A 15,167-nucleotide genomic window follows, 5' to 3' on the forward strand; every position below is an offset into this window, starting at 1 on the left:
TTTGTTCCATTGACTCAATGGCACAGGAGGCATCTGCCTTGTAGGTAAAGACAGAAGTAAAGTATGAATTTAACATCTTTGCTGTGCGTCTTACCTCTTAAGTGTAAATCTCCCTTTTGGTTTCCAATTGGACATCCTTTTTCTTTTGCCACACTTTCACTATTGATGTACTTATAGAAGACATTGAGATTTTATTTTAGCTACTAAACCATTCTTTCATAAGTCTTCTTTGCTTATTTACTTTTTCAGCTCCTTTCTGAACCTCCTGTATTCAGCTTGGTTACATAATTACACATTTACTTTTTTTAGCTTAATTTCTATCGCCTTTCTCTTCAAGGAAGTTCTAAATTTGTTAGTCCAGTCTTTTCCCTTGTGAGAGTATATAACATTCTTTTTTTAGGAGAGCCCATTGTTCAGCCACTGTTTGTCCCATCCACGAGTTTTGCTATGTTACATTCTGTCCCTGCTTGCATATCATTTAAATAAATTGTAAATTGTTGAGGTTCGAGAACTGAACCTTACAGCACTCCTCCAGTTATAGTTCACCATCCAGAGAAGGACACATTTATCCTGACACTCTGCTTTCTGTCCATCAGCAAATCCTCTAACCAAGCCAATATTTGCTGGAGTTCAGAAGAATGTGGAGGAATCTGATTGATGTATATAAAATGCTAAAGGAGGTTGATGAGGTGGACATTGAACAGATGGTCCCCCTTGTGGGACAGTCTCAAACAAGAGCTCATAGGTATAAAGTGAGAGGAGGTAGGTTCAAAACTGAGATGACCGGACACTACTTAGGTTAGATTAGATTTAGATTTTATTGTTATGTGTACTCAAGTAAAGAAGCTCAGGAGTACAATGAAACGTGTACAATGTTGCTACACATGGCACCACCTTAGGTACCCAGATACAAAAAAATCTAGATACACATTAGTAAGAGAAACGAGAGTCAAAAAGTTAAGCATTACTTCATAGAATAAGTAAAAATAAAAGAAATAAGATAATAGGCAACATTAAAGTCATTCACAGTTTAAACTGGGAAAATAAAGGAATAAGTGAAAAGTTCAACAGTCTTTGATGAATCCTCCGCGCACCTGCTCTCCGGGAGACCTCAGGCTGTCTGTTCTCAGTGGCGCTGCTGCAGATACCATTGCTGCTCTTAAACTGCTGCCTCTCCGATCTCCCCAGGTGCCTCAGGAACATGCCTGGGCAGGATACATTTGCACACCAAGCCAAGACACCGTACTGAGACGCCAAGAGACTGGCCGACATAACAACGAGATACCAGGCTGAGAGCTGCTGAGAAACCAGGCCTTCTCTCAGAAGATTATGAATCTGTGGAATTCACTGCACAATGCAGTCGAGGCAGAATAAATCAATAGATTCAAGAAAGAAATAGATATGTTTCTGATGAAAGGCTGGATAAAGGGCTTTGGGGAGTAGGTAGGATAGTGGAGTTGAGATTAGGATAAGATCAGCCATGATCATGCTAAATGGTGGAGCATGTTCAAAGGGCTGAATTGCCTACTGCCATTCCTAATTCCTATGTTCCTAAGTCAGAAAAGGCTAGTATGCATATTCAGCAGGTAAAAGGGAAGGTAAATTGAATGCTGACCTTCATTTAAAAAAACATAAATATAAAAATGGGGAGGTCTTGTGAAAATTGTACAAGGAACTAGTTTGATCATAGTTGGAGTTTTGATCCCTTTATCTAAAGAAAGATACACCAGCATTGGAGAGAGTTCTGAGAATGTTCAGTGAGTTGATCCAGTGTGTGGAGGGAGTGTCTTATGAGAAGAGGTTTTGTAGTTTGAGCTTGTATTCATTGGAATTTAGAAGTATGAGAGGCAATGTTCTTGAAACATGCAAGATTCTTATGGGACTTAACAGAGTAGATGCAGAGAGGTTCTATGGCCTTGTGGCAGAGAGGAGGACAAGAGGGCATAATCCCAGAGTAAGTGGTCATCCAATTAGGACAGAGGTGAGGAGGAATTTCTCTTCTGAGGGAGGTTAATCTATGGAATTTATTACTGCTGTAGAGGCTGAGTCATTGAATACACTTAATCTTTAAAGGAATTGGGGGTTAAAGGGAAAAAGCAAGAAAATGGGGTTTAATGGGTTGAATGATCTACTTATGCTTTTGCATCTTGTGGTCACTTGATTCACTTCATTCTCAAGATCTAGGTCTTAACAAAAACGTCACTACTTCTCCTTTTGTTCCTTCCCTATCTTTTCTGAACTTCTTGTAACCAAGACAGTTTTAGATATAGGTCTGCTTTTCCTTAAGCCATGTTGCCACTGTATCACAAAATCCCCACATATTATCGTAACCTCAAAAGATGACCTGTGCCTGTAACTCCTCAGTTGTGTTCACTATACTTCACAAATTCAATATTTGCAGTGTAATGTTGATTGAACCTTAATTGCCTTCTCCATTGTTCCAACTCCACCTATTTACTTGTTATTCTGTATTTTAATGGTATCTGTCTCTTCCAGCATTTAGCTCACTTTATGCTTCCTAATATTCTCTCCTGGTTGCCATGCCCCTGCTAAGTTAACACTAGCAAAATATCCTGCATGTTCTCCAGCTCTGTTCATATGCAACCCATTCAACTTGTATGGATGTCATTTCTCCTAGAGCCAGTACTACTGTCCCAGGCATCTAAAGCTCTCCCTCCTGTGCCATTTTTCAAGCACACGTTCATCTGTCTTTCTGTTTGTGCATGGCACCAGGAGTAATCCAGAGACTACCACTTTAGAGATTGTTCTTGCTAATTTTCTGCCTAGCTCATTAAATTTAAATTACAGGACCACTTTCCCCTTCCTGCCTTCAACAAGGAACTTTATGGTAGACTGGTTTGTAAGGTATGCTCACATGGGATCCAAGGAAAGCTAGCCAACTGGATACAAAATAGGCTTACAATAGGAGACAGAGGTTGATAGTAGTGGATTGCTTTTCAGATTGAATGCCTGTGACCAGCAGTGTGCCGCAAGGATTGATGTTGGATCGATTGCTGTTCATCATTTATGTAAATGATTTGGATGAGACTATAGGAGGCATAGTTAGTAACTGCGGATGACGCCAAAATTGCTGGTATAGTGGACAGCGAAGAAGATTATCTAAGAGTACAGTAGGATCTTGATCAACTGAGTCTTTGGCCAATGAATGGCAGATGGGGTTTAATTCTGATAAATACGAGGTATTGCGTTTTAGTAAGACAAGCAGGACAGGACTTACACAGTTAATGGAAGGGCCCTGGCGAGTTCTGTTGAACAGTGAGATCGAGGGGTGTTGGTTCTAGTTCTTAGAAAGTGACTTCACAGATAGACAAAGTGGTGAAGGAAATGTTTGGTACGCTTGCCATCATCAGTAAGAGTGTTAAGTACACTGTTGGGATGTTATGGCTGTACAAGATATTGGTAAGACTACATTTAGAGTATAGTTCTGGTCGCCTTGCTACAGGAAGGATGTTATTAAACTGGAAAGGGTACAGAAAACATTTACAAGGATGATACCAAGACTGAAAGGTTTGAGTTATAAGGGGAAGCTGATTAAGCTGGGATTTCTTTTCCCTGGAGCATAGAAAGCTGGGGAGTGACTGTTTAGAGGTTTATAAAATCAGTGTGGGAAACGTGGTCGGCATCGATGATTTAGTCCAAAGGGCCTATTTTCATGCTCTGTGACTCTAGAACTCTACCTTTGTTATTCATACTATTGTGGACCACAACTTCTAGTTATTTTCTCTTCCCTAGAAGAATGTCTTGTAGCCAATCTTTGACATCCTTGACACTAACACTGTGAAGATAACAAACCATTCTGGAGTAAGGGACAGCGCAGAATGTCTGCTTGATTCCTGAACTAGAGAACCCTTTAGCAGTACTGGCATTCTGCTATGCTATCTCCTCTCCTTTATGCCTGGACCATCTGTCATACCATGACTTGGCTCTTGCTGCACTCCTTGGATCCAAGAGCATCACTGGTATCCAGAACAGAGTTGATTGATAGACATAGCCTCTGGGATTTCTTGCATTACCTGCCATTTTGTCTTGGACTGTGTGATGGCTATCCTTTCCCTGTCTGCCTGCTTGCCTCTAACATGCAGTGTGTCTACCTCTCCAAATGTGCTTTAAACATAGATTTCCTCCTGGAAGATACATTTTAGTGACTGTAGCTGCTGCTCAGGCTCTGAAACATGGAGACGAAGGTTGTGCAACCTCACCTAGGTCTTGCAAAGAGTCCACGACTGTTCACAAGCCACAAGGACAGGCATTCCACCTGGCTGAGCTGCCATGATATCACTTTTACTTTTAAGTTACTTTGTATAATTTTAACTAATTTAGTCTTACTCTTGTGCAGTTGACTAAAAATGAGAAATTATTAGGAAGTAGAAATTCTTTGATCCTACAAATCAGCTGTGTCTTGTCTTATAAATTCTTCCTCTCCTTAAATTTGTTTTGAAATTTATGTTTCTCAAAGCAGCTGCTCAACAATGAATCAACTCACAATAGCTCACAATTCTAGCACTATCCTCCCATCAGAGTCGGAACAAAATTTGAGTACTCAGTTTGGACTTGGATATCAGAAAATTGAATGTGTTGTGGTAGCATTCAACAAAGGATAAATGGACAGACACATGGTTTCTCATATTATAAAACAAAGATTGCATCTGAAGTAGCTAAAACTCTTTAAGAGATACGGAACTTTTACCTGGCTGGTTCTGAAAATTTAACTATGGCTCCACTAATAGAACTAACAAAAGAGGTAAAGGTAGACTTTCCTGCAAAAGCCAGATGGCAGAGGTAACTGGAATACTAGGCCAACATTTAAGACTAGTGGAAATACAAGAGAGGTTATTCTCAGCTGTGAGTCATCAGAATTCTCTACAGTTGAATTATAGTTGTTGTAGTTTGTACATGAAAATGTGAATCGCTTTGATGAGCAGAGAAAGAATAGGAAAGAACTTGAGAATTGAAAATGATAGATAAAGAAATTAAAATCAAGAAACTAAGAGGTGTAGTAAAGTGAATTGACTAACATACTCTACGTGGCAGAAAGAAGAATTGATTGTGTCATATCAATATGTTAAAAAGATGGCATTATAGAGTCAAAGATCAGAAAAAGCAAATTTGTCAAATGATGGTAATAAAAAGGAAGAATGACAGGGTGAGGTGGAAGCGATACAAACAATACATAATATGAATCTCCTGCTATCCAATTAGTATACACTGAGAAACTGGGACATTTAGACACAATATTCTCATACTTAAAGAAAAGATAACAGAGAGATCCATAAGGGTGCTTTTGCAATTGAAGAAAATCTTGGGATTTATCAAAGTATACAACCTGAGCCAGTTGTGATCTGTATGTAAGGGTATTAGTATTAACAAAACGATATGCTTATCATTTAAGGCCAGAAGAAACGAGCTGAGGTTAAAACAGGGATTCAGTGTGTGTCAAACAATCACTTGATTAAAGCTAGTCAAATCAATTGTGGAGTCCTCCAATGGTATTGGTTCTTAAACCTAATGGATTGATTAGTACTGCATTTTCCTATACAAAAATGAAATGAAAACAGATTCATACCTAGTTCCTCAGATCAAACATTGTACTAATTGGATTAGAGGTGCCTCATTTATTATTAAGATTGATTTATTGAAAGGGTACTGTGAAGTACCGTTATATCAAGAGTTAAAGAGATATCATCTGTTGTTACACCAAATGTGTTGTGTCAAAGTATGCTAACAGATTTATTGAAAAACTGGTAAAGGTGATTCTGTCAAGAGTGCCAAACAGCTTCTGAAAAAACTCATCCTCATGCATAAACCAGTTTTGGGCCCTGACATAACAAAATAAAATGGCTCAGTGGTTACCACTGCTGCCTCAGTGCCAGGCACTCAGATTCAGTTCTAGCCTTGGGCAACTGTCTGTATGGAGTTAGCACATTCTCCCCCTGTTGGTGTGGGCTTTCTCCGGGTCCTCCGGTTTCCTCCCATAGTCCAAAGATGTGCAGGTTAGGTGGATAGGCCATACTAAATTGCCCATAATGTCCAGGGATGTGTAGGCTAGGAGGATTAGCCATGGGAAATGCAGGGTTACACGGTTAGGGTAGGGGAGTGGGTCTGGGTGGGGATCTGATTTAAACTTACAGAATACTAAACAGCCTGGACAGAGTGGATGTTGGCAAGATGTTTCCATTGGCAGGAGAGATGAGGACTTGAGGGCACAGCCAGGAACATCTTTTAGAATGGAGATAAGGAAAAGCTTTTTAGCCAGAGAGTGGTGAATCTATGGAACCTGTGGAGGCCAGGTCATTAAGTATATTTAAAACAGTGATAGATAAGTTATTGATTGCCAAGGTTAGAGAACATAGAATATAGAACAGTACAGCAAAGAACAGGCCCTTCAGCCCACGATGTTGTGCTGACCACTGATCCTCATGTATGCACTCTCAAATTTCTGTGGCCATATGCTTGTCCAGTAGTCTCTTAAATGTCCCCAATGACCTTGCTTCCACAACTGCTGCTGGCAACGCATTCCATGCTCTCACAACTCTCTGTGTAAAGAACCCGCCTCTGACATCCCCTCTATACTTTCCTCCAGCCAGCATAAAACTATGACCCCTCGTGTTAGTCATTTCTGCCCTGGGAAATAATCTCTGGCTATTGACTCGATCTATGCCTCTCATTATCTTGTATACCTCACTTAGGTCCCCTCTCCTCCTTCTTTTCTCCAATGAAAAAAGTCTGAGCTCAGTCAACCTCTCTTCATAAAATAAGCCCTCCAGTCCAGGCAGCATCCTGGTAAACCTCCTCTGAACCCTCTCCAAAGCATCTACATATTTTCTATAATAGGGCGACCAGAACTGGACACAATATTCCAAGTGTGGTCTAACCAAAGTTTTATAGAGCTGCAACAAGATCTCACGACTCTTAAACTCAATGCCCTTGTTAATGAAAGCCAAAACACCATATGCTTTCTTAACAACCCTGTCCACTTGGGTAGCCATTTTAAGGGATCTATGTACCTGCACAACAAGATCCCTCTGTTCCTCCACACTGCCTAGAATTCTATCCTTAATCCTGTACTCCGCTTTCAAATTCGACCTTCCAAAATGCATCACCTCGCATTTATCCGGGTTGAACTCCATCTGCCACCTCTCAGCCCATCTCTGCATCTTGTCAATGTCCCGCTGCAGCCTACAACAGCCCTCTATACTGTCAATAACACCTCCAACCTTTGTGTCGTCTGCAAACTTGCTGACCAATCCTTCAATCCTCTCATCCAAGTCATTAATAAAAATTACAAACAGTAGAGGCCCAAGGACAGAGCCCTGTGGAACACCACTCACCACTGACTTCCAGGCTGAATATTTTCCTTCTACTACCACTCGCTGTCTTCTGTTGGCCAGCCAATTCTGTATCCAGACAGCTAAGCTCCCCTGTATCCCATTCCTCCTGACCTTCTGAATGAGCCTACCATGGGGAACCTTATCAAATGCCTTGCTGAAGTCCATATACACCACATCCACAGCTCGATCCTCATCAACCTTTCTAGTCACATCCTCTAAGAACTCGATAAGGTTTGTGAGGCATGACCTGCCCCTCACAAAGCCGTGTTGACTGCATTTAATCAAGCCATGCTCTTCCAGATGGTCATAAATCCTATCCCTCAGAATCCTTTCCAACACCTTGCAGACGACAGACGTGAGACTTACTGGTCTGTAATTGCTGGGGATTTTCCCTATTTCCTTTCTTGAAGAGAGGAATTACATTTGCCTCTCTCCAGTCCTCAGGTATGACTCCAGTGGAGAGCATGGATGCAAAGATCTTCGCAAGTGGCAAAGCAATTGCATTTCTCGTTTCCCAAAGCAGCCGAGGACAAATCTGGTTTGGGCCTGGCGACTTGTCAATCTTAATGTTTGACAAAATTTTCAGCACATCAGCTTCCTCTATCTCTATCCATTCTAGCATGCACACCTGCTCTTCAAAGGTTTCATTCACTACAAAGTTCATTTCTTTCGTAAAGACAGAAGCAACAAAACTCATTTAAGGCTTCCCCTACCTCCTCTGATTCCACACACAAATTCCCTATGCTATCCCTGATCGGCCCTACTCTTTCTTTGACCATTCTCTTATTCCTCACATAAGTGTAAAATGCCTTTGTGTTCTCCCTAATCCATTCTGCCAAGCTTTTCTCATGCCCCCACCTGGCTCTCCTCAGACCATTTTTGAGCTCCTTCCTCACCTGCCTGTAATCCTCTAGAACTGAGCTTGACCCTAGCCTCCTCCACCTTATGTAAGCTACCTTTTTCCTTTTGACGAGAAGCTCCACCGCTCTCATCATCCAAGGTTCCTTTATCTTACCACTTCTTGCCTGTCTCAGAGGGACATATTTATTCATCACTTGCAACAACTGTTCCTTAAACAGTCTCCACATGTCTACAGTGCCTTTACCATGGAACAATTGCTCCCAATCCATGCTTCCTAACTCATGTCCAATCACATCATAGTTTCCTCTTCCCCAATTAAATATCCTCCCATTTTGCCTAATCCTCTCCTTCTCCATAGCTATGTAAAATATGAAGCAGTTGTGGTTACTATCTCCAAAATGCTCTCCCACCACAAGATCTGATACCTGCCCCGGCTCGTTTCCGAGCACCAAGTCTAGAATGGCCTCTCCCCTCGTCGGCCTGTCACGTACTGAGTTAGGAAACCCTCCTGAACACACCTTACAAAAACAGCTCCATTCAAATCTTCTGCTCGAAGGAGGTTCCAATCAATATTAGGAAAGTTAAAGTCACCCATTACAACAACCCTACTACGTCCACACTTTTCCAAAATCTGCCGACCTATGCTTTCTTCCATCTCCCTGCTGCTATTGGGAGGCCTGTAGTAAACCCCTAACGAGGTGACTGCTCCCTTGCTGTTCCTAATTTCCACCCATACTGACTCAGTAGGCAGCTCTTCCTCAACAATGGAAACTTCTGTAGCTGTGATACCCTCTCTGATTAGTTATTGGGGAGAAAGCGTGAAAGTGGAATTGAAAAACCTATCAGCCATGATTGAATGCAAAGCAGACCCAGTGGGCCAAATGGCCTAATTTCTGGTCCTATGTCTTATGGTCTCTTTGGAGGGTTGGTGTGGACCCGATGGACTGACTGGCCTGCTTCCACACCATAGGGATTCTATGTATTTATTAAAACAGCAGTTGATGCTAATGGCTTGGAGGTGGGGGTTACCTTATTGCAAAATGACTAATCAGACAAAGACACTCTAGAAGGGTACTTTTCTATTAAATTAAACCAGCGTCAAGAAAAATACTCTACAGTGGAAAAGGAAACTTCTGGGATTGTTACTGGCTTTCAGCCATTTTGAAGTTTATATTTGGCACGCTCATAAAGAGACATTAATTTATAATGAGCCTAATTTTTCAACCTTTGTAGAGACATTTAAAACTAAAAATGGCAGACTATTTTGACAGCATCTGTGGAGAGAAAGCAGAGTTCGCATTTCGGGTTCAGTGAGCCTTCTTCGGAATATCAGTTGTGAGAAAGGGTCACTGGATCCAAAATGTTAACTTTGCTTTCTCTGCACAGATGATGTCAAACCAGCTGAGTTTCTCCAGCAACTTCTGATTTTATTTCAGATCTCCACCATTCGTTGTTTCTTGTTTTAAATTATTATGATAGAATATTTTGTTGGACTTTGTTAATTTGATCTTATAATACATGAATTCTTCATATCATTGGAAAAGTTGATAGAACTGCAGGTATACTGTCAAGAATGTAATAATGCCTGAATAGTTTCGAAATTTACAAAAGGTGACGAGGTTTTATAAGCCTGTGTAAAAGAGTGAATGAGAATGAATAAATGTAATTTTATTTGTGTCATGTTTATATTGTAATGAGTTGTAGTTGAAATGACATTTCATTTTCCCAAATGTGGAAACATATTAGAAGCATATGTTTTCAATCATGAAAATTTGGAGAATTGAACTGTTTAGATGGCATTGGGTTAGTTAATGGGTTAGTTAATGACACATTTATCAAGTGATTTCTTGGAAAAAGTCAAATCAAGGAGAACTGTTGAGATATTCCATGCTTACTGAAAAAGTAAATTGTTTTGGAAAAGGGAGACAATGCAAAGTTCATTGTGGAATTCAAAACTAGGGGGCATAGGTATATGAATAGGAAAGGTTTAGAGGATTATGGGACAAATGCAGGCAAATGGCACTAGTTTGGGAAGATTGGTTGGGATGGTTGAGTTGGACCGAAGAGTCTGTTTCTGTGCTGTATGACTATTTATAGACTCAATGGCTTGACAAAGAAATTTGAAGAAAATTCCTAAGAACCATGTTGATATCTTCTGGACTTTTTATTTGTGTTTTGCCACAAGTGGGAGCTGCTAGCAGATGAAAGAAAGTTGGCAGGAGGGAAAACATCCTTTCTGTCTTTGTCTGTCTGTTTCTCTCTCCCTGATAAAAGATCTTAACCTAGAACCAACTGAACAATATATTTTCTGGGAATCTGAGAAAGTTCCAGAGATCAGTATCTCTGAGCTCATAGATTCTGAAACCTGAACTGTTGATTCAATCCAAAGAATGAAATCTAATTGACCTTTAACCTGAACTAAGCTCTTCAATCACTCTTCAGCCAATAGCAAAATTATCTCATCAACAGGAAACTGAAGGAACTGGAAAAAGTCACCCATTCTCCCCTTCTAATTTAGAGTTTTGTTCCACTAGGCTGTTATTCTCCCTCCCCACCAATTATATCTCTGCAATGCTCTATGTTGTCCTGTAGCTGAATGTATACTTGTGTGTTATGATCAAGGGGGACATAATTTAACTCTACACAGTAGCTTTGTTGATAATCAGTTTTACCCCTTTTGTTCGAGATAACAATGATAAACAGAAATAAATTGACTATTTTGATGATTAAATAAGATATTTTACATATTTGATACACCTGGTGGAGGCAGGCTTGATTTTCAGCACTCTGCTCTGATCAGAGCCATAGCAGAATGTGTGAGATGCAAATGAAGGATTTAAAGAGTTAAATGATAATGTGTTTTGACATTTAAAAAGCATAAGGGCTAAGTAAATATTTATTTTTTAATTTAAAGACCAGATTATTCCTTTTGTCTGCTTACTTTGTGATATTAGTGATACAAGAAGATTAATTCTGTCACATTATATCATACACACATTTCTTAAAACTTATCCAAGAATGTAGAATGATGTGTAACTTCATAATATTCTTTTGTGTATGTTTTGTATTATTTACTTATTCCATCAGTCACCAGCATCTACAGCTTCTGTGTTGTACCTCCAACCATCTGAGATAATATATCAACCAGTGGAAATGCCTCAAGATGGTGGGTGTGCACCTCCTCCACTTCCAATGATGGAAGCTTCTATGCCAGAGGTAAGATTAATGATTGGCTCACCCTAGGGAAATCCTGTTGCATTATTTGTTTTTATCTGATTAACAATAGATTCAGTAAAGCTTTCTTTTTGCTATTTATTATGTAACTATAGTTAAACCGCTCATGATCAAATAGAACTTAACACTGATGTCTTTGTATTAATATTATGTTCTTTGTTTTGGCTTCTGGCTTTCTATTTTTTTCTGACTATGTTCTTTTATTTTCTTCATCTTCCACATTTTGGTAGTAGGGTTTGTTCTTAGTTATGACTGGGGAATCATTTGTTCTCCAACCCAAAAGGAAAATTAAATGGTATGATTTTGTCACATTAACCCTCTGTCCATATTATACTGCATAATGGCTTACTGGAGCTTGTAATTGAGCTTGTGCCAGCATAAGCTTAAGCTTGGTATTGGGAGTGTAATGAAACAGGGTAAATTGTTCTATCTTTCCTCTTATTCTTTTCCATATTTGACTATTGGGCCTCTCAGTGCCAAGATTGCTGAAATTCTTCAGCTCATAGGACTAATTACGTCCATACAGACCAGAGGGTCTTCAAATTTCAGCCTGTAGAAGAATTACCGAATGAATCATTCTTATTAAAATGCTTCCCCCAGATAATTTATTGGAGCATCCAAGAAATCTCAATCTCAGTGGCTTGCAATGCAATGTCAGGCTTGACACACATGTATTTATATTTCCGCCCCCATTTTTAGATCCATGCTCAGGCATGAGTGTATGCCTTAAGTTTTCCCAGTCCATGAAAATGACCCAACAAAAGGAAAAGTGAGGCACGAACTTCATAACCCATAATGCTTTGACTTTGTCAGCCAGTTTCACTGACTCCAATTATGTGAAAATGCATCTTTCTTGTTTTTTTTCTGGTATATTAATTGAACAGTATGTGGATTTCAGCCCAGGCATTAACCCCACCTCAACAGGTGGGTTAGGGTCATCAAGTTTAAAGATTGGAGCTGGGCTCCCAACCTATCATGTAGCATGCCAGCATTGATATGCCAATGGCTTACGTGGTATGCATATATCTTATCTTGAAAATGGGACTTAGATTTGAATCATGCTTACAATTATACTGAGAGTCTGATTTAAAGTAAATTCAGCTGAATTATTCTGCAAGTTAACTTATGGATATCCTTCCATGGCAGTTGCGCATTTTCTTAAACTGCTCTTTTTGGGCCAAAGGGAGACGAGTGCTTCTCTGAGCTAAAATATCATCTTTGCTCAAAATATTGTTTCAAAACGGATTATGTGGAACATATACTGGCCATCCTTGGATGCACTACTCGAAGATTTGAGCATATGATTCATGTGATTTTTGAACCTGGCAATTTTAAGTGCAGTTTTATTGCTGTTCAAGACCTAAAGGTCAATGAAGTGTAGGTTTCCAATTTTTTTCAAATTTTGTCCTTTTCTTCAGGCTGTGAGAGACGAATACATGATAGTGTACCTCCCCTTGGACATATTCAGCTGTAGCATCAATTTCCAATAAAAGCCCTGCACTGTCAACAGCAATTTTGCTAAGAGTAAACAATGGGTCTTGGTCTGACTCAATTGTAAACTGTAGACCTAAGACATGGTGTGCAAACTTCTCACAAGCCCAAGTAGTGGCTATGCCTTTTGCAATTACTGCATATTTTTGCTTTGTTTCATTCAAAAGAATTGAGATGCTGATGCACCATTCGGTTTGCCATCCTTTTTGTATCTGAAAATATACAATTCATAATGTAGTTGATGTTGCAACTGCATCTCATTTGTAGATAATTCTGGATCATAATGGACCAATGTGTCCGGTGAAAGTAACATCCATTTTATTCTGTAAACTATGATTTGTTGGTTGTCTTCCCAGTTTCCCAGCTTGATCTTGCTTTTGCAATTGATGAATCCACATGCGCCAACTCACCCATTTGTTCACCATCCCAATAAAACTGCTGAAGCCTGATGACATTAAACGATGTGGAAATTCTTCAGGTGCTTCTGAGGTCTGCTCTGAACTCTGATGCATTTACAATGTGCCCTACAAGTTTAATAGTTGACTGTAAGAGCTCTCATTTATTATTGAATGTTACTTCAGTTTATTGTAGCAATGCATTCACTCTGGCATCAAGTGTTGTTTTATTCTGGCATCATATTTTGTAGCGAAACCAAGGGTTAGGATGTCATCCATCTGGAGAATATTCCCTTCAATCCTGCCAGAATAATTGTTGTTATCCTCTGAAAAATCTCTGATGCAGATACCATCCTGAAATGTAGTTAACTAAAGTAGTGTCCTTCATATGATGTAACGAGGATTTTCAGAAACACGGATTCCTCTAATATTAATTGTATTCATCTGAAACTAATTTTAAAAGTCACAATTAGCACCTAGGATCATGAAGTTTGAGCTTTTTCCTAGATTTGCCAAACTGTCATCCGCAAGTGCCATTGGTTGAATCTCTGTTTCAACAGCTTTGTTAAATTGTGTAAGATCTACAGATTCACATTTTCCTATTTGGTTTTGGCACTGGTATCATATGAACACTGACTTGTAGGTTTTGTTACAGGTGAGAGAACTCCTTGTTACTCCTTGATTCACCTTCTCCAGAGGTGTGTGAGGAGCCTTTCTTGTGCTGATCAAATACACTGGCTTGGCATCTGGCTGTGAAATGATGTGATGAATTGATTTCAGCTTCCCAGGGTCTTTAAATAATTGTGGGAATTCCACACTAAAGTTTTTTATACTTGTTTGGCTTCCCAATTTTTCCATTTGTGGTAGGTGTGTAAGCTCTTGTATTTAACAGTGATCAATCTGGGTTCTGGATCATGTACACGATTTCTGTGATTTTTCTTTTTTTTGTATTGATGTGTGCCCGCCATCTGTGCCTTAACTTTAAATTAAGCCTCCTGCTCCATGGAAATGGATACTTAACAGCTGGAGTAAGTCTTTCTTTAACCACAGTTGTGTGTAAGGAAGAACTGAAACTCCAACCAAAGTATTTAGTTTGAAGTTGCTTTGCCTATTGGTCAGACTTTCTGCACTTTGACAGTTTCCATTTGATCTTATCATTTTTCCCCACTTGTCTTTAAACTTCAAGCTAGTAGTCTTAATGAATTTCTCTTTATTTTCTGGCTGAGATCTTTTTACTGTGGCCTGCTGCTTTAAATCCTTTTACAGGAATGACCCTCTGTATTTTTAGAAGAGCAGTCTTTGTGCTGATGCACTCTTTTTTTGCCATAGTGACAACACAATGATTTCAACTGCCACACCCACTTATTGCATTTCCTGAAGTTGTGTGGAAGTGCTTCCACTTCAGTGCACAATAAACTATGTGGTGTGAATTGTATTTCTTCACAAAGTCTCATTGTCTTGATTGAATGCATGATTTTGTTTACTGCTTTCCTGCTTTGCTGGTTTACTGTACACATTTCAATGATGCGAAATCCATCCTCAACAGTAGAGAGTCTGACAGTATCTCCTCGACAGTTCAGCCCCAGAATTAACTCTTGTTCCTGGTCTCTGTATATTCAGGTCTCAGCTAACCTATATAAAGTGCATAACAGGAATCTGTTCTCACTGGATGCAACTATTAAGTTTGCCCAGTCGATAATGGTGTTCTTCCTAAGGCTGAAATGTGCACTAAATGCTTCATAAGTTGTTCATATGAAACTAGATCTTCATTAATAGCCTGTCTGATGAAACTTCCATTATTAATTCTCTGTATAAGAAAGATGATTTCTACCTATCA

The 15,167-nt window shown here is 39.5% G+C and overlaps 1 protein-coding gene across 1 annotated transcript in view; it reads left to right on the forward strand.

Moving 5' to 3' along the window:
* LOC140482045 (protein boule-like) overlaps nt 1-15,167 on the forward strand; it is a 162,193-nt gene that overhangs the window by 105,013 nt on the left and 42,013 nt on the right. Inside the window, exon 9 of the mRNA XM_072578932.1 lies at nt 11,298-11,426. Coding sequence (XP_072435033.1) covers nt 11,298-11,426 — 129 coding nt within the window. The remainder of the gene's footprint in view (nt 1-11,297; nt 11,427-15,167) is intronic.

The sequence above is a fragment of the Chiloscyllium punctatum genome, chromosome 10 (genome assembly GCF_047496795.1).
Source record: "Chiloscyllium punctatum isolate Juve2018m chromosome 10, sChiPun1.3, whole genome shotgun sequence".
In the NCBI taxonomy this organism is placed as follows: domain Eukaryota; kingdom Metazoa; phylum Chordata; class Chondrichthyes; order Orectolobiformes; family Hemiscylliidae; genus Chiloscyllium; species Chiloscyllium punctatum.